This window comes from Mercenaria mercenaria, chromosome 14 (genome assembly GCF_021730395.1).
Source record: "Mercenaria mercenaria strain notata chromosome 14, MADL_Memer_1, whole genome shotgun sequence".
In the NCBI taxonomy this organism is placed as follows: domain Eukaryota; kingdom Metazoa; phylum Mollusca; class Bivalvia; order Venerida; family Veneridae; genus Mercenaria; species Mercenaria mercenaria.
The window spans coordinates 73,729,585-73,746,859 of NC_069374.1; the positions used below are offsets into that span (position 1 = coordinate 73,729,585).

General features: G+C 34.9%; 1 protein-coding gene across 7 annotated transcripts in view; it reads left to right on the forward strand.

Annotated features, from left to right (window-relative positions):
* LOC123527702 (chromodomain-helicase-DNA-binding protein Mi-2 homolog) overlaps positions 1–17,275 on the forward strand; it is a 48,780-nt gene that overhangs the window by 26,969 nt on the left and 4,536 nt on the right. For 4 of the 7 annotated variants that reach the window (XM_053523893.1, XM_053523892.1, XM_053523896.1 and 1 more), the window contains 23 exons: positions 206–407; positions 766–887; positions 1,253–1,426; positions 1,787–1,925; positions 2,528–2,659; positions 3,113–3,230; positions 3,722–3,846; positions 4,133–4,361; positions 4,998–5,167; positions 5,883–6,123; positions 6,438–6,494; positions 7,172–7,343; positions 7,850–8,036; positions 8,314–8,634; positions 9,447–9,618; positions 10,030–10,140; positions 10,775–10,995; positions 11,521–11,582; positions 12,945–13,077; positions 13,783–13,978; positions 14,430–14,660; positions 15,080–15,145; positions 15,936–16,095. In XM_053523893.1, coding sequence (XP_053379868.1) covers positions 206–407; positions 766–887; positions 1,253–1,426; positions 1,787–1,925; positions 2,528–2,659; positions 3,113–3,230; positions 3,722–3,846; positions 4,133–4,361; positions 4,998–5,167; positions 5,883–6,123; positions 6,438–6,494; positions 7,172–7,343; positions 7,850–8,036; positions 8,314–8,634; positions 9,447–9,618; positions 10,030–10,140; positions 10,775–10,995; positions 11,521–11,582; positions 12,945–13,077; positions 13,783–13,978; positions 14,430–14,660; positions 15,080–15,145; positions 15,936–16,093 — 3,739 coding nt within the window. In that variant the 3' untranslated portion in view covers positions 16,094–16,095. The remainder of the gene's footprint in view (positions 1–205; positions 408–765; positions 888–1,252; positions 1,427–1,786; positions 1,926–2,527; positions 2,660–3,112; positions 3,231–3,721; positions 3,847–4,132; positions 4,362–4,997; positions 5,168–5,882; positions 6,124–6,437; positions 6,495–7,171; positions 7,344–7,849; positions 8,037–8,313; positions 8,635–9,446; positions 9,619–10,029; positions 10,141–10,774; positions 10,996–11,520; positions 11,583–12,944; positions 13,078–13,782; positions 13,979–14,429; positions 14,661–15,079; positions 15,146–15,935; positions 16,096–17,275) is intronic. The other 3 variants (XM_053523898.1, XM_053523897.1, XM_053523894.1) reach the window with 2 other exon arrangements.

Consider the following 17,275-nt stretch of genomic DNA (forward strand, 5'->3'; position numbering starts at 1 on the left):
TTTCTGTTACAAGGTTTTCTTAAATATAAGACAGTACCATTGATATTATACATCATCCTAAAGAGACTTTAACTGCTTTGGTAGTCTAATGGTAGAATGCCAGCTTCGAGTGTGAGAGGTTGTAAGCTTGACTTTGTAACCAAACAGGTAATCACGGTTGATAACAGAGTTGTGTTATAATTAAGAGGTTATGGTTATTCTACAGAGAACATGAGTTTTCCTTTGAGGAGGGTGCTATACGTGGAGGTACAAAATCCTGGAAGATGAAGCAGGGAAGTCAGGTGAAATTCCACGTTCTCCTCACATCATACGAGTTGATCAGTATAGATGCTGCGACACTAGGATCTATAGACTGGGCAGTGTTGGTGGTAGACGAGGCTCACAGACTGAAAAACAACCAGTCCAAGGTAAAATACTGATCCATTGAAACTTTAAACAAATAACCTAATTAAAACAAAAACATTCAGACTCTGATGTGATACTAAATGGTATGGCTGTGGAGATAACAGTTAATAGTTTTTGATGTGACAGTGACATTCTCATTTAGTTAGTGAATCTTCTGCATACTATAGGATAAGTATTCCTGTAAGTTTTGTTAATGTTCATGAAATATTTATTCTAAATGATAGTTTGCCCTCAAAAGCTTCTAGTAACTGATTAACCTACAGACCATTTATTTATCAGTTATTGTATATTCCAAGGTTCAACAGAAGTCATATATAGATTCAGGTTTATTATTTAACATTTGACATGTACATATTTCAGTTTTTCCGTATCCTAAGTAACTACAAACTGGGTTACAAATTGTTGTTGACTGGTACCCCACTACAGAATAATCTTGAGGAATTGTTTCATCTGCTCAATTTTATGTCTCCAGATATTTTCAGGTAAGTAGTTTTATTGTGAAGTTTGTCTATTCTGAAAGAGTAAAGATAATCAGTATTTTGTGCTGTGTGTGGTTAGAGCACAAAGTGCTTGTGTAGAGAAGTTACCATGTTTATAACCAGGTAGTTCTATAAATAGGCACAAGTGATCAGTACATTTCATATCGAGACAAATTTTCACATCTGCCTCGTAACTTAATACACCTTGATTATAAACCAATTTCATGTCTAACTGTAACCTTAATTTGACTTTTTATTGGCTTTACTAAAATATATTAGCATAATGGAATACATGCACCAAAGTGTTTTTATAAATTTAAGCTTGAAGTCTGAACTGGACTTTAACAATAATTGTTTTTATTTTCCAGTGATTTACAGACATTCCAGAATGAGTTTGCAGATATTGCTAAAGACGATCAGGTTAGGAAGCTACATGATATGTTAGGACCTCATCTTCTACGTAGATTGAAAGCTGATGTGTTGAAGGGAATGCCTAGCAAGAGTGAATTTATTGTACGTGTCGAGCTTAGTCCCATGCAGAAGTAAGTAGATTATCCATCTACTTCAGATTCAAAAGTAATTTCAAAGCAAAATGTTCCATCAAGTAACCTTGATCTGTCTGGGAATTTTCCTGTATATGGCTATATGGAAAGTTTTGATATTAATCCTCTGAAACAGCTGGCCTGCTTTTAAAATGATTTCACGACATGTCCATTTGATCATCCTTTACCAGCTTGCTGTAAGCAATTTATATTTGTTAAAAAAATACCTCTGAAAAGTATGGAAATCGCCATATCATTTTGTTACACTAAGTGTGATGTTGAACCCAGTAAAAGCAAAACTAAACTTGCATTGTTATAAGGTATGTATCACTTAAACTTGATATTTATTGTACATTCCAGGAAATACTACAAGTACATTTTGACAAGAAATTTCAGTGCTTTAAATATAAGGGGAGGTAATCAAGTATCCCTTCTTAACATCATGATGGACCTGAAGAAATGCTGTAATCACCCTTATCTGTTCCCAACTGCTCAATCAGTATGTGTTTTACAGAAAAATTGACATTTTTTGATAGTATATACATGTATATCCTGGATAAATAAGAATATTCTTTACCGAATAAATATACAAGCACTTTAATATCTAATATTTAAATTAAATACTTTGTTTTTATTAAGGTCAACCAAACCAAAGCTGCCTTCGCTAATATTTTGTTTTCAAGTTTTATTAGTTTAAAGTCAACTCTGATATAAATGTTGTCTTACATTTGTCATTTCTGCATATAATATTATCTTGCATTTTCTGTATCACTGGCAGTTCTAGTTTCTGACCTATGTCACAGTGACATTCCTGATGTCCTGTCAAAAACAAAAATAAAAGTTATCTACAATACCTAATGATGAAAGGGAGGTTACTCTGCAGAAACTTACCTCGTCTTGCACAGAATATTTTATTACTTAGAAATGTTTAAATAGAAGTTATATAAGTTATCTAAGATACTGGATTTGAAGTGTTACTTCTCAGGAATATCTTTCACCTTTTATACATAAAAAGCAAATACTGATTTTAGAACATGGTTTAAATATAATAGCTTAGGGATTCCAGTATTTCAAGTAAAAAAGTAAATTTTCAACTTTCAGGAAGCGCCAAGATTACCAAACAATGCATATGAAGGTACAGCATTAACAAAGGCATCGGGAAAACTGACACTACTCTCTAAAATGCTCCGTAAACTGAAGGAGGATGGACATAGAGTCCTGATTTTCTCACAGGTTAGTGTTGTTTTTAGGACACTAGAAGTCTAGATATTCTTGTTCAAACATACTGCTGTCATGCTAAACTTAGTATAAAGGTTTCTGAAACTTTAGGGTAGTGATTATTATGGGTTAATAAGATTTCATGATTTAAACTCGTCATTCTGTTACTGCAAAAACCATTAATATTTATACGTGTGGGGGTTATATTTCTAGACTTTGTGCTTGAATCTGAACAAAGTTACAAAATTTCTGTTTGTTTTATTTTTGAAATTTGAAATGCTATCAGTTTATGTCCCCATGAAATAGTCGTTTTGGGATGAAACAACACAATTTGATGCCAGAGAAATGGAATAATTATTAGTATGGAGTTCAATATAATTGCAAAAAAATATATATGTCTGTAGATGTTTGAAAAAATAAGTATACAGTTACTGAATTATACGACAAAAAAATCTCTTTCTGTTGTAGATGACAAAGATGTTGGATATATTAGAAGATTTTTTGGAACATGAATCGTACAAGTATGAACGTATAGATGGTGCTATAACTGGCTCTATGAGACAGGATGCTATAGACAGATTTAATGGTTTGTTATTTGCCTCAGTTTAGTTTATTTTACAATATTGTTTCACTTACTTATTTTTACGTGACTTGTAGAGAAATTTCTTACACATGGGGTTTAGTATGTTTTGTGAATTTCCAGGCAGTACATGCACACATTTCACTAGTTGTAGAGCCTGTGCTCAACTTACACTGAGATTTCAACATGCTGCTTATGGGTAAGAGATAGGTCCTGTACCAATACATGACTGTGGTTCACTACTGTTGCCATTCATAAAGTGTTACTGATATAAAAGCATATAATACAGATGAAGCTGTTTTCACTGCTGAGCAAAGGTTACTGTTAACTGATTTGGAAATGAAAGTTTTATAGGGTATTTTGAATTAGTTTTCTTTCAAAACGATAGATTTTATGAGCTGAGATAGAGTTTATGTAACATAATTGAAAGATAGTGTCATAGATGTTCATCACAATTTTGTCCTGGAATGTAGATGAGAGATTTATTTATATTACAGCACCAGGAGCAGAACAGTTTTGTTTCTTACTGTCAACAAGATCTGGAGGTCTGGGAATCAACCTGGCTACAGCTGATACAGTTATTATCTATGACTCAGACTGGAACCCACATAATGACATTCAGGTTACTGATTTCTTATCACCTTGATATTCTCCTGAACGTTTTTTTGGTAGTTTTCAAATTCATTAATGTTGGAAATGCGCATGACCATATTGTGACATGGGAAATACTTAATTAAACCTGAATTTATTATTCTTTTCTTTCTACTTATAGAGCTGTAAAATGTTAATATTTTCAATCCTTTAATAAGAAAAACTCTGGTGTTTGCTTTTGATTTAAGTGTTTGGCAATAAACTATATACACTATCAACATTTTCTGTTTGTAAATATATTTTTTTTTCATTTGCAGGCATTTAGCAGAGCTCACAGGATAGGCCAGGCAAACCGAGTGTTGATTTATCGTTTTGTAACCAGAAACTCGGTAGAGGAACGTATTACACAGGTAGCAAAGAAGAAAATGATGTTACAGCATTTGGTTGTACGTCCTGGTGTCGGTAACAAAACAACCTCCATGTCTAAACAAGAACTGGATGATATCCTCAAGTTTGGAACAGAGGAACTGTTCAAGGAAGTTGAAGGTATAACAAATACTCTACAAGTTTAACTTTCGGGTATATTTGTTGCCTTTAACTTGAATCCAGTTCAGCATGATGAAATTATTCACTTGCTTAGAAGTAAAAGCCATGAGGATATTGCTGGAAGTATTTTTTTGTCACTTTTTGAAATGAAGCTGTTGTAAGACTTTGGAAGAAATTCGGTTTGTTTGAGTTGGGGAGATGATTGGTTTCTATTCAGTTAACTTGCTTTTGTTATATGTCAACATGATTAAGGGAGCAGATGACCCTAACAAGATGTCAACATGATTAAGGGAGCAGATGACCCTAACAAGATGTCAACATGATTAAGGGAGCAGATGACCCTAACAAGATGTCAACATGATTAAGGGAGCAGATGACCCTAACAAGATGTCAACATGATTAAGGGAGCAGATGACCCTAACAAGATGTCAACATGATTAAGGGAGCAGATGACCCTATCAAGATGTCAACTGCTCAGATAGGAAGTTTGTCAGTTTGTATCATGTTTGGGTCAAGATTGACCCCTGTACATAGGACTGCAAGGGAGACAACTTAAAGCCACTGTCAAGCTTTTTTTTTTGTCATTGAGCATAAGAAATTTTCAAAAATGTTAACATTGTGTACTTTTGTTACAAGGTGAGGGAGAAGGAGAGGGTGAAGACAAGAGGATTGTATATGATGACGAGGCAATTGCACAGTTACTGGACAGATCCAAGGAAGGACAGGAGGAGAAGGAAGTGGCTATGAATGATTATTTCAGTTCCTTCAAGGTGGCCAGTTACGCGGTCAAGGAAGGAGAATCTGATGTAAGTTTTTCTGAAGTTTTTCAAAATTTGTCCAAGAGTATAGTGATGTGCAAACCAGATATAAAGGTTGCCTTTAAATGAACATATTTTGGATTGTAGTATTTTAATCACCAAATTGTAATAATTGGTTAATGGAGCAGTCAGTAGCAACTAATTCTTCATCTTATGTATGTTTAATAAATATTCAGAGGGGGCCTCGATGGCTGATAAATATTCAGAGGGGGCCTCTATGGCTGAGTGGTTAAGTCGCTGATTTAGAATGACTTGCCCAGCACCAACGTGTGTTTGAAACCTCGGGGCCCCAATGCTATAGAATATTTTATGTGCGGAAACCATCCAGCTGGCTTACAGAAGGTCATTGGTTTTAGCCAGGTGCCCTTCCATACATGAAGAAATACTGAGAGGAGCACCTTGGGTCCAAAATCACTTGCTGGGAAAATCATCATATGACTAAAATTAGAGAAAAAACAATGTTAAAATATTACTCCTACATATTGTTACAAAGTAAATGCTCATTGCAGTTATGTATATTGATAAGCAATTGTTTGGGATATGCCATTGTTTGGTAAAGTTCCGAGTCCAACCTCAGTATTTGGAGCTGTGGGATTCTTCACTTTTAAGATATTTTTTGTCATAGTTGTTATCTAATTAATAGTGGAAAAGACTGTATGAATATGTATAGTTGTCATGACGAATTTCATTTAATTTTGTTCAGGATGAAGAGCCAGAAACGGAGGTATTGAAGCAGGAGGCGGAGCATGCTGACCCCGCCTACTGGGAGAAATTATTGCGACATCACTATGAACAGCAACAAGAAGATCTGGCCCGAACTCTCGGGAAGGGTAAACGTGTAAGGAAGCAGGTGAACTACAACGATGCAGCAATGGGCAGCACGGCAGATGATGCAGCATGGAAGGAATCACTGTCAGACTATGACTCAGACTTCAGTCATAACGGTAAATGTCCCAACATTCTAGTTGAAACTGTCTTTGCAGCCCCGCACCTACAGTTATAATTGAACGTGTAGATTTAAACTTTGCCGGAGGTGTGTTGTGCTGTGCGAATTGTTAATATTATGAGTAAGTCAATTTTGACTTTGTATTTAATTCATGTATGGGGCAGTAAAACACAAGGATAATGAACTGTGATAAATTAATTATTGAAAAATATTTTAATCAGCCATAAAGATACAGATATATTTACAAGGTGTATTCAGTCATAAAGATGCAGATATACAATGTATTTACAAGTTGTATGTGTGATATTCCAGGTGAAAATGAGGATGATGATGATGACGACTTCAATGAACAGAAAGAAGGAATGTCTTGTAAGTTAAACTTTATATTTGATTATATTGATTTTTGAGGTACTGTTGAAAAGTATGTTAGATTTTCTGAAATCATTATCCGATGCTCAAGCTTGGGGGCTCCACTGTGGTTCTACCCTGATACTACCCAGGGGCCTGTCTTCTAAAAGTTGTGTTGATCTGCACCTAAAATCTGCCTCCAGCATTAAAGCTGGGAAGTTTCTGTTTGACCTAAATTGTTTCTGTACTCGTTTAAAGTTCAATGAAATAATCATGCTTCTGCTGGATTTAATAACATTAGCAAGATTGATAAAGGGGCCTCCGTGGCCGAGTGGTTAGAGTCGTTGACTTCAAACCATTTGCCCCTCATCGATGTAGGTTCGAAACCTCATTTGGGGCGTAGAATTCTTCACGTGAGGAAGCCATCCAGCTGGCTTACGGAAGGTCGGTGGTTCTACCCAGGTGCCCGCTTGTGATGAAATAGTGCACAGAGGGGCACCTGGGGTCTTCCTCCACCATTAAAGCTGGAAAGTCGCCATATGACCTAAAATTGTGTCGGTGCCACGTTAAACCCAACAAAATAAATAAATAAAAGATTGATAAAAAGTTGTGTATTTGTTAGAAGTACTATATTAAGCATTATAGCAGAATATATTTAACAAGATATGCATCATTTTTGACTGTATTTGTGTTTACAGCACGTAACAAGAGGAATGAGAGACGAGAGAGAGATCGACCATTACCTCCCCTGCTTGCTAGAGTTAATGGACAGATTGAGGTGTTGGGCTTCAATGCTAGACAGAGGAAGGCCTTCCTCAATGCTGTTATGAGATACGGTATGCCACCACAAGATGCTTTCAACTCACAATGGTAAGATTTGCACTTAGAATTATAATACCGAGTTTGGAAACCAGTCTTGAAACAAAAATTTTCCATTAGTCAGTTTCAAAATTGTAAATAGAAACAACCAGTCAAATTTCTTTTTTGAATCTGATCTCCAAATTCAATTTTGTAACAATGCTGTAAAGTCTTTTTATTTCCAGTTCTTGCTATTTTCTAAACATTTTGCAGATTCAAAAACAAGTAGGTCTATGTTTTAAGCTTCTTCACTAGAAAGTGATCAATTTGAGTATGTCACTTTAAATTCAGTCTTTGTTATAGAAGGACTGAAAGCGCTGCTAGCACCTCAGAACTAGAGTCCCTATAGTTACAGCTTAAGTTTGCAGTTATTACTAGAAATTCAATTCTTTCTACTTGCCTCAATATAGAATTTTTAGAAATAACACCACCTTGCATCAACATGTTACTTAAGAAAATGAAAATATTGCCACAAGTAATAGCCTGTAAAACTGATATTTATGTGTTTCCCTTTGTAGGTTAGTGAGAGACTTGAGAGGGAAGACAGAGAAAGTGTTCCGAGCTTATGTATCTCTGTTTATGCGCCACCTGTGTGAACCAGGGGCAGATAATGCTGAAACTTTTGCTGATGGTGTACCTAGGGAAGGTCTGTCTAGACAGCATGTGCTAACTAGAATTGGAATAATGTCTTTAGTCAGGAAAAAGGTAAAAATTATATTGGACAGGTGTATGTAGAAAGTATTTCATTTGAAGTCTTTCTGTATAAAGTTCTTTACAGAAACTTGCCAAAACAATATTAATTGCATTTTAGTCAGAATAAAATGTTATGAGTTAGAGAGTTGAAATCGACGATCAGTGTTTAGGCAGTTTCATTTGTCAGCTTTGTTTTCTTATTCTTAATGTATTTGATTATAGTTTTATATGCAAAAATGTAATTGACTACAAATGCATTGTTCAGATTTGTTTGTTCCTGTTTGTATAGGTGCAGGAATTTGAAGCTATTAATGGTGAGAACAGTATGCCATACACCAAGGCTATAGAAGCTGTGGAGAAACTGAAGAAAGAAAAAGATACACCAGCATCACCTGCATCAAAAGACACTAGTGAAAAGGGGGCGGGAGATAAGGTGGAGCCAAAGACAGAGAAAGGGGCAGAGTCTAAAGAGGAGGAGGGAGATAAGAAAGTAGAGGAGGAGTCAAAAGAAGAAGGCAAGGGTGAGGAAGTGAAAGAAGAAAAAACAGAAGAAAACACTGAAGAAAAAAAGGAAGAAACAGAAAAAATGGAAACTGAACCTTCTGAAAAGGTAAAAAAAAAAAATTGCTAGCAGATTTTATGAAATATTTTGCTCTGATAAATTTAATTCAGTTAGATTGATGGCTGGGTGTAGTTGCCCTTAAGAGGTTAATTCACCAAGACTGGTGTTTTATGGGAAAGAAGAGAATGTGCCTTTGTAGAGTGGTATTTACTTATTAAAGCTGTCATTATGAAGGTTTAAAAGTAAATACTATATACTGTGTTTGGTTTTATGTCAACTATTCGAAGAATGGGTAGAGCTGTTGGATTCACATTAGTGTCTGCGTCCCAATTTGGTTAAGTATTTGTATGTAAGTTTGTATCTCAAAAAACCACTTGTGGGAATGGATTGAAACTTCACACACTTACTTACTGTGATAAACTGACGTACACTGCATATTTTCCTTTTTTGACTTGACAGTTTCTGGTTAAGTTTTTGTGTGTAGATGGTATCTCAGTACCCACTAATGGGACTGGATTGAAACTTCAAACACTTACTCACTGATGACCTGGCATTGTATAGGTTCCATAATACTGATATGCATTTTTGCAAAATAATGCCCCTGTTTTGACTTCTATATTCATTCAGTTAACAAGGTTTTTGAATAGCTGAACTCTGCTGTCCTCTGACAGCTCTTGTTATTTTAGGTAGTTTATTCAGAAGGGTTTATTTATTTGATGAAATAAGTTTTGCTTGTAAGTAATTGTGTCTGAACTTAAGTGAAAGTTTTATGCAAGTTTGTATCATTTTGAAATCAATTGAAAAGTATCAGCAATTTTTACATAATAAATTGTGCAATGTCTGTTCAAATTTTTCTACAGACAAAAGATGAAGACAAGAAAGAAAATGAAGAAGAAAAGAAAGAGGAAGATGGAGAGAAAGAAGAGAAGAAGGAAGCCATGGAAACTGAAACAACAGAAGAGAAAAAGGAAGAAACTGGAGAGAAAGCTGAAGCCATGGAAACGGACGAGAAAAAAGATGAAAGCAATAAAGGTGAATTCTTTAATCTTCATACCAGAGATTGAGATAGTTCCCTGACTTTTTTTAAAGTAAGAAAAAAACTTGACATAAACTTTTGTCTGTGTTTAAACAATAACTTTCTTTTGATCACATAGAACCTCAACTCTTGTCTTGGGTATTTATAAGGTATATGTCAGATGTCAAAAATGCATCTATATTTTTGCAATGCAAGTCTTGTAATACCTAAAAAAGAATAGAAAACAACATAGTTAAAATCAACCAAGATTTTATTTTGAACTAGATACAGTTTTTTGCCACCCTTTAAAGTTGTCTTGACTATGTTTGAAAAACAGGCAGGCCAAACTTAAATAGCATCTGTATATATAAAAAGTTAAATATCTTCTGGAAGTATTGCTTCAACTTTATGTATCATTCTATTTCAAGAAGAGAAGACAGAAGTTAAGGAAGAAGTTAAAGAAGAAGTGACAGAAGAGAAAAAGGAAGAACAAGGGGAAAAGGGTGCTGAAAAGAAGGAGAAATCAGAGGACCAGAAAGGTAAAGTTTTTTTCTACAAAATTGACTGTAACACTTCAATTTGTTTGTCTTTTTTAAAACTTACTGTTTAGGAGTAAATGCCACTTTTACACAGATGCCTACTCTGTATAGGGTATGGACCTTTAATTGTGGTGATAGGAAATGATCAGATATTAGGGGCTCAAACTGAAGACAAAGTTTGAGTCTAAAAGGCACTGATCTACACATTTGTGCCCCCCTCCCTCACCTTTCATCCCATTATTTAGGGGAACACCAGTTATCATAGCTCTCTTTATTGGTACAGATAAGTAGCTCAACATGACAGCTTTGTCTGCAGGTATTATTTAAACTTTTACGATTACAAAATATATGGTTCACACCTATTGATTATAAGGTTAAACACGCGACAAGTTCTATAATGCACAAAGCCCAATCTTTTTATTGTCTGAATATCCTTTTCATGATATGATCCTTTGATAAAATATGGTTTAGTAAGATTCTGTTTGTAGGAAAAAATTTGTTTCAAACGTGCAGAACTACCTTTAGGTTTGAATATTGTTAGGATTTCTTGAACTTTGTGTATAATTAGCATATAAGTTTATCACACAATTGTATAATTTTCGGTAATGAATACAAGAACTGTTAAATTTTACAGAGGAGAAAAAAGATGAAGAGAAGAAAGAAGATGGTGAAGTGAAAGAGGAAGTTAAAGAAGAAAAGACCAAGGATGGAGAGACGAAACCAGAGAAAGAAGGAGAGGTGGAGGAAGTGAAGAAGAAGGAAGAGACAAGTCAAAAGTTTATGTTTAATATAGCTGATGGAGGCTTTACTGAGCTTCATACACTCTGGCAAAATGAACAGAGAGCTCTTGTTAAGGTAGGAATAACCCACACACCCTCCATATTTATATGAAATGGAACCTTCTGTTTGATTATATTGTAATCATAAGATTTTGAGATTGACAGAAATGTTTCAAATGACCTTGAACTTGTACTCTATTGCTACTTGAAAATCAGTGTTGACATGGGATATATATTTCAAATACAGCCATGTTAATACATTAGGAGTTTGGTTTCCCAAACAAAAAATCACTTATAATTAGTAATGTAATAATTTTTCTAGTAAAAATTATAATGTTTTGTGGCAGATTTTGTTACATGTAATAAAATTTTGGTATTCAGTGAAGTGAGTAAGTTGATCACTTAGTTTCACAAACTGATACGTAATAATGTCACATATGATTAGAAATATTTTAATCTATTTCTCTATTTCTTTCAAAATTTTTATTTTCTCAAATTTTATTTCCTATTCTGTAAAATTGCAAACGTTTTCTGTAACAGTATTTCAGGTCTTTCCAGAAAGACATATAAAACTAAATATTTGTTTTATTATACCCTACAGGGCCGTGAACAGGAAGTTTGGCACCGTCGTCATGACTACTGGTTACTAGCTGGTCTTGTTACGTATCCTTTCACACTGAACTCCCCATTAAATGTCACATTTAAATGCATTACAAAATTATAAATTGACAGAAGAAAAATATGCATTGACTTCCTCCATCTGTTGGGAGCTAATGGAAATAATTATGTTACTAGACAAAGTTTTATTGGATAAGAAAAAAACTGCATTTTCTCCATGATTCCTGCTGAAATTTTACTGAGTTTGTGTAGCTGTTCAAAGTTCTGTAACAATACTCCTCATGTGTATCAGCGATGGAGACAAAACAAAATTTTGCCTTTTAAATATCAGTCTTAATTTCAAAGTGTTGATGAATATTGGTCCTGGTTTTTACCTTGACAATCTGTAGTTAATTATCGAGGCCATTGTGATTCAATTTAAAAGCAGATTGTGTAATTAACAGAGATTTTGTATTTAGGTGGCATCAAGGCAATTATAACTTTCTTTTACTTGAATATAAAAATTATGTAGTTTTATAGTTTATTTACATCTCATTCATTTACAAACATAAATTTACATACAGCATAAAACAATTTTATTGTAAATGACCGTTCTAACTAGAACTACAAGAGACAATATACATATTCAAATGTGTTTTTATAAAACCAGTATGAATAAAATCTCTGTTCAAGGTGAAACTAGCTAAAAGCTGAGAGTTGCAAATCAAATGAGTAAGTTAAGAGAGTACATGAATGTATGAATGTGGTGCAGCTGACTGAGTGAGTACATAATACATGTACTGCTGTTGAGTGAGTACATGAATTAACTGACCAAGTGAGTACATGAATACATGTACAGATGCTGAGTGAGTACATGAATGCACGAAGTTGAGTAACTGACCGATTAAGTACATGAATGTACGAAAATTGAGTAAGTGAGTGAGTGGGAACAGGAATGTACAGATGAGTATGTGACCGAGTAAGTACATAATATATGTACGGGTGTTGAGTGAGTACATGAATGCACGAATGTTGAGTGAATGAGTACATGGATACATGCACAGGTGTTGCATGTGTACATGAATGTTGAGTAACTGACCGAGTAGCTACGTGCATGTATGGATGTTGAGAAGTGACCCAGTGAGTGCATGTGTATACGGATGTTGAGTTAGTGACCGAGTAAGTACAAAGTGAATATACAGATGTTGAGTGAGTACATGAATGTATGAATGCTGAATAACTGGCCAAGTGAGTACATGAATGTACGGCTGCTGAGTAAGTGACCGAATGAATGCATGGTGTTTAGTAAGCGACCTCGTAAGTGCATAATACATGTACAGATGTTGAGTGAGTGCATGAATATACAAACGTTGAGTAACTGACCAAGTGAAAAAGTTAAATTAATAAAATTCTTTAACTGGTGTGTAGTCATGGTTATGGAAGATGGCAGGATATACAGAATGATGCCAGGTTCCAGATTATAAATGAGCCATTCCTCTCAGAGCAGGGGAAAGGAAACTTCCTTGAGATCAAGAATAAATTCTTAGCCAGGAGATTTAAGGTATGATTGTAATAATTCTTAGCCTGAAGATTTAAGGTATGAGTGTAATAGTTCTTAGCCTGTGTTTTAAGGTAAGAAAATAGCAATTTTTAACCACAATATTTAAGGTAAGAATTAGTGATTCTTAGCCAGCAGGTTTAAGGTATGCGTATAGTAATTCTTGGCCAGGCAGTTTAAGGTATGAGTGTAGTAATTCTTAGCCTGAAGAGTTTAGGTATCCCTATAGTAATTCTTAGCCAGCAGATTTAAGGTACGGGTATAGTAACTCTTGCTCAGGCAATTTAAGGTATGAGTATAGAAATTAGAGAGTTAAGGTATCAGTGAAGTGATTCATAGGAAATTGAAAGTATAGCAAAATGCTTTCCATCATTAATTGTAACAAGGAATGTATAATGTCATATTTGCCTGTAATTCTGTTGTTTTTCAGTTTTTGACCTTTTTATTACTTTCCTAATGTAATGTCAATAGTATATTCATTCTGGTTTTCATAATATTTATACAAATGTTTTGGAAAGTGTACCAAACTTTTATGATAATTTACTTTTGAACTTGGAAAACATTTAAAGCTTAAATGATTATGAAAAGAAAGAATTGATTTTCTGCGATTTTCAAATTACATACTTATATTTGCCAAGTTTTAAGTGATAACATCTACTTCATTGATTGATATAATAGTACAAATGTATACAAACTTATAATTTTCAGTTGTTAGAACAAGCTCTAGTCATTGAGGAGCAGTTGAGGAGAGCGGCATACCTGAATCTCACCCAGGATCCGGTGCACCCTGCAATGGCTCTCAACACACGGTTTGCTGAACTCGAATGTCTCGCTGAAAGTCATCAGCATTTATCCAAAGAATCTCTGGCAGGCAATAAACCTGCTAATGCAGTGCTACACAAAGGTCAGTGGCAGACATTGAAATGTTGACTAGTTACGGAAATATTTGTTTTTGGATGTTTAGATAAGTTTGTAAGCCAGATTAAAGTCGAAATACTAAGAGGAGTCCATGAAAGCACTGAGCACAGCAACCTCAACCAGAGTTATACACCATTAAAGAAGCCACAAGTTATTGATGATAAAGCAGTCATTTGAAGGCATATTTTGACTGAATTTTTCTATATTTTTTTTAACAGGTAGAATTTTGTTTTAAAACTGATGGTCTTCAGGTTCTAGTATATGGTGTATCTGTTTCGAGATTTATAGAATGTCATTTCAGATTTTCAAAGTTATGAAGAAGAAATGTGTACATTTTATTCTGCCATATTGGTTTTGTAGTGTTTTTGGATAATATTAATATAATGAATTAGTATTGTTTTGTTTGCACTCACTTCTACAGTATCATTATATTCCAGTGTTGAATCAGTTAGAAGAATTACTCAGTGATATGAAACAAGATGTAAGTCGGTTACCTGCCACCCTGGCTAGAGTACCGCCAGTCAGTCAGAGACTCCAGATGTCGGAGCGCAGCATCCTTGGCCGCCTTGTGAACCCCGCACAACAAGCTGCAGCAGCAGCAGCCGCCGCCGCAGCCCCGACACCAAGCACTTCTGCTGGGCCAGCTAACATGGTCCCATCAACATCAGGTATGTCAACTCTTTCATTGTCTAATATTCTATGAGAGGCTATATTTTAATTTCTGAACCCAATGCTAGTATATTGCAAGTTTATACCCAGTACAAAATAATTTCTTTCTTTAATGTACCCAAAAATTCATTCCAAAATGTTTGAGAACTTAGATACATGAATGAAAATGACCTGTGAAATAATTTCTTTTCATTGCCTTCAAACCTCCCTGTAATATAAACTAAAAAATCTTATAGGCTTTCACACAGTATCAGATCAAGTGTCTCCCATTTTATTCTATCCAGTAAAAAGTAGAACTTATAAGTGGCATTTACTGGTAGTAACAAAAATATTCAGACACTTTATAAAACTGTTCTCGGTGTTACTTTCTTTGAAACCTCCAGAAATCGTGAATAAGATTATAATGAATATGTTACAGGTCAGAAGTCAGCAGTACAAGTTACACCTAGTCCGACAACTCACAGATCACCGGCTCCTACACCAGGTACATTAACATTTTGTTTGAAACCCAGGTGACAATTATCTCTGTTAAATTTTTCAGGCCTGGGATTTTTCAGGACATATTTTGAGTTCTGGCTTCTGGCTGCATAAATTTCCCTATATAACTATGGAAAAAAGAACATTTCAGGTTTTAGAATGTAGATTTTCAGGCTTTTGATTTTTGACTGAATCCCAGGCCTGTTTATATTAATGTGAAATACTATGTTATCAAAATCTGTTACCTTGGTAACTACTGTTAAGCTAACTTCTCAAAAATTACTGTTCAGCTAATATTGTTCATCTATGCATTATTTCATCCATTCATTCGCATTTTACCATCCTTACCTTCATACTTCTAGCATATAACTAACTGGTCAGTTTAATGGCAAAGTTGTTCCTGCTTACTGTTCTTACTGTTAAATCTTGATGGTAGAGTGGTACATGTTTAATGTCAAACAATGATTGGTCCTTAACAGATAAAGGACAAAATACATTATGTTTAGGTATAGGAGACTCTTTACAAATAAAACACCATGCAAGGATAGATCATGATTCATACACTTGTACATGTAATATGAAACTTATTTTGATTGCTGAAAATGACAATGACAAAAATTTAAGTGAGCTCTATGTAGCAATGATTTGTTTATACAGTATAAAAGATTAAGAAATTTGAATTGTCAAAGATCATGAATCGCACTTTCATTTTCATCCATCACTGTTCATTGGTCAGTCATCATTACTTCTCACCATAGTAATACAATTTCCTGTTCTATTTTTATCACTGTGAACAGTTACATTTGAACAAGGCGTTTTACCTCCTCCCCCTACATTCTTTGGTCCGATCCCCGGCCCGGGCGGGGAGGTACCAGCTTACTGGACATCGCCAGAGGTTGCCCGATCTCTTGGGCTTGAGAAATTTGGCTTGCCATCTGCATCCTCGCATCAATAGGGGTATATACCTGACAATTTACTATCTGTATGCTTTTGGAAAGCATGCAACAATTAGCTTTTTGGTGCTTTCTTGTGAACTAAGTGCTGCCTTCTTTTTTTGTGCGTGTGATTCCAGTTTTGTACATTTTATTTTTGTTAGTGTACATTTTAAATAGTATCCAGTTGGTCCACAACTTCGTTTGTTAAAACATACAAGCAGCAGTTTATGAAAAATGTTTTACACAAATAATTAAATCTACTGAAACAGTATTTGAGGGCTGTCCAAGCAGGTCATAGACAAAACCACACATTATGCAACCTTGTGAATGGTATTCAGGGTAATTTGTTTTAACAGCCTAGTTAGCTCAATAGGTAGAATATGAGATTGCTAACCCTTACCATGCTGGACACGATTAATTCTGTCTTTGTGACCAGTGTAGATCATGATCAGCCTGCACATTCATGCAGTCTGATCAAGATCTGCACTGTTCACCTTTCAGTCAGCATGGTAAGGGTTAAGAATGTTGGGCAGTGTCAGTGGTTGCTGTGACAGAAGACAATATTCTGCTATATTTCTATAATGAACTTGCCCATCCTTCAATTTGGACAGCACCATTAACTGTTAAAAGTGGTGATTACCAAAAATATATTGACTGAATGACAAACAGTGCAGATCATGATCAGACTGCATGGATGTGCAGACTGATCATGATTTACACTGGTCGCAAAGGCAGAATCAATCATGCACAGCATGGTAAGGGTTAAACTTCAACCTTTGATGTAGAGAAGTTGTCAGTTAATTGGCACTTAACATGTCTGTACTGGTAAAAATCTCGGGAACATTGGTTCATTTTTAATACTGTGGAGGTAAAAAATGCACTAGCAAGGTAAAGAGAGAATATGTTGTAAGAATATATATATAAATTATACCTTTTTTTTACCAGATTCACACTACATATTGTGAACACGTAATTTGTTTTGTCTATGACAGTTATGGACAGCCTGATAGTAAAATCTTTTCTGCTGTTTTAAGCTTTGCATGCTTCTGTTGCTCTTTTTGCTTAAAAGTTCAAAGGTCAGTCTGCAGTTTTGTGTCCCCCAAAATGTTTGAGTAGGACACTTAGATTTGCTCTAGTTTGGATATCCATCCATTTCATATTTTTGTCACACATATCTCAAACAGTGTTTGACCTGGAGTTAT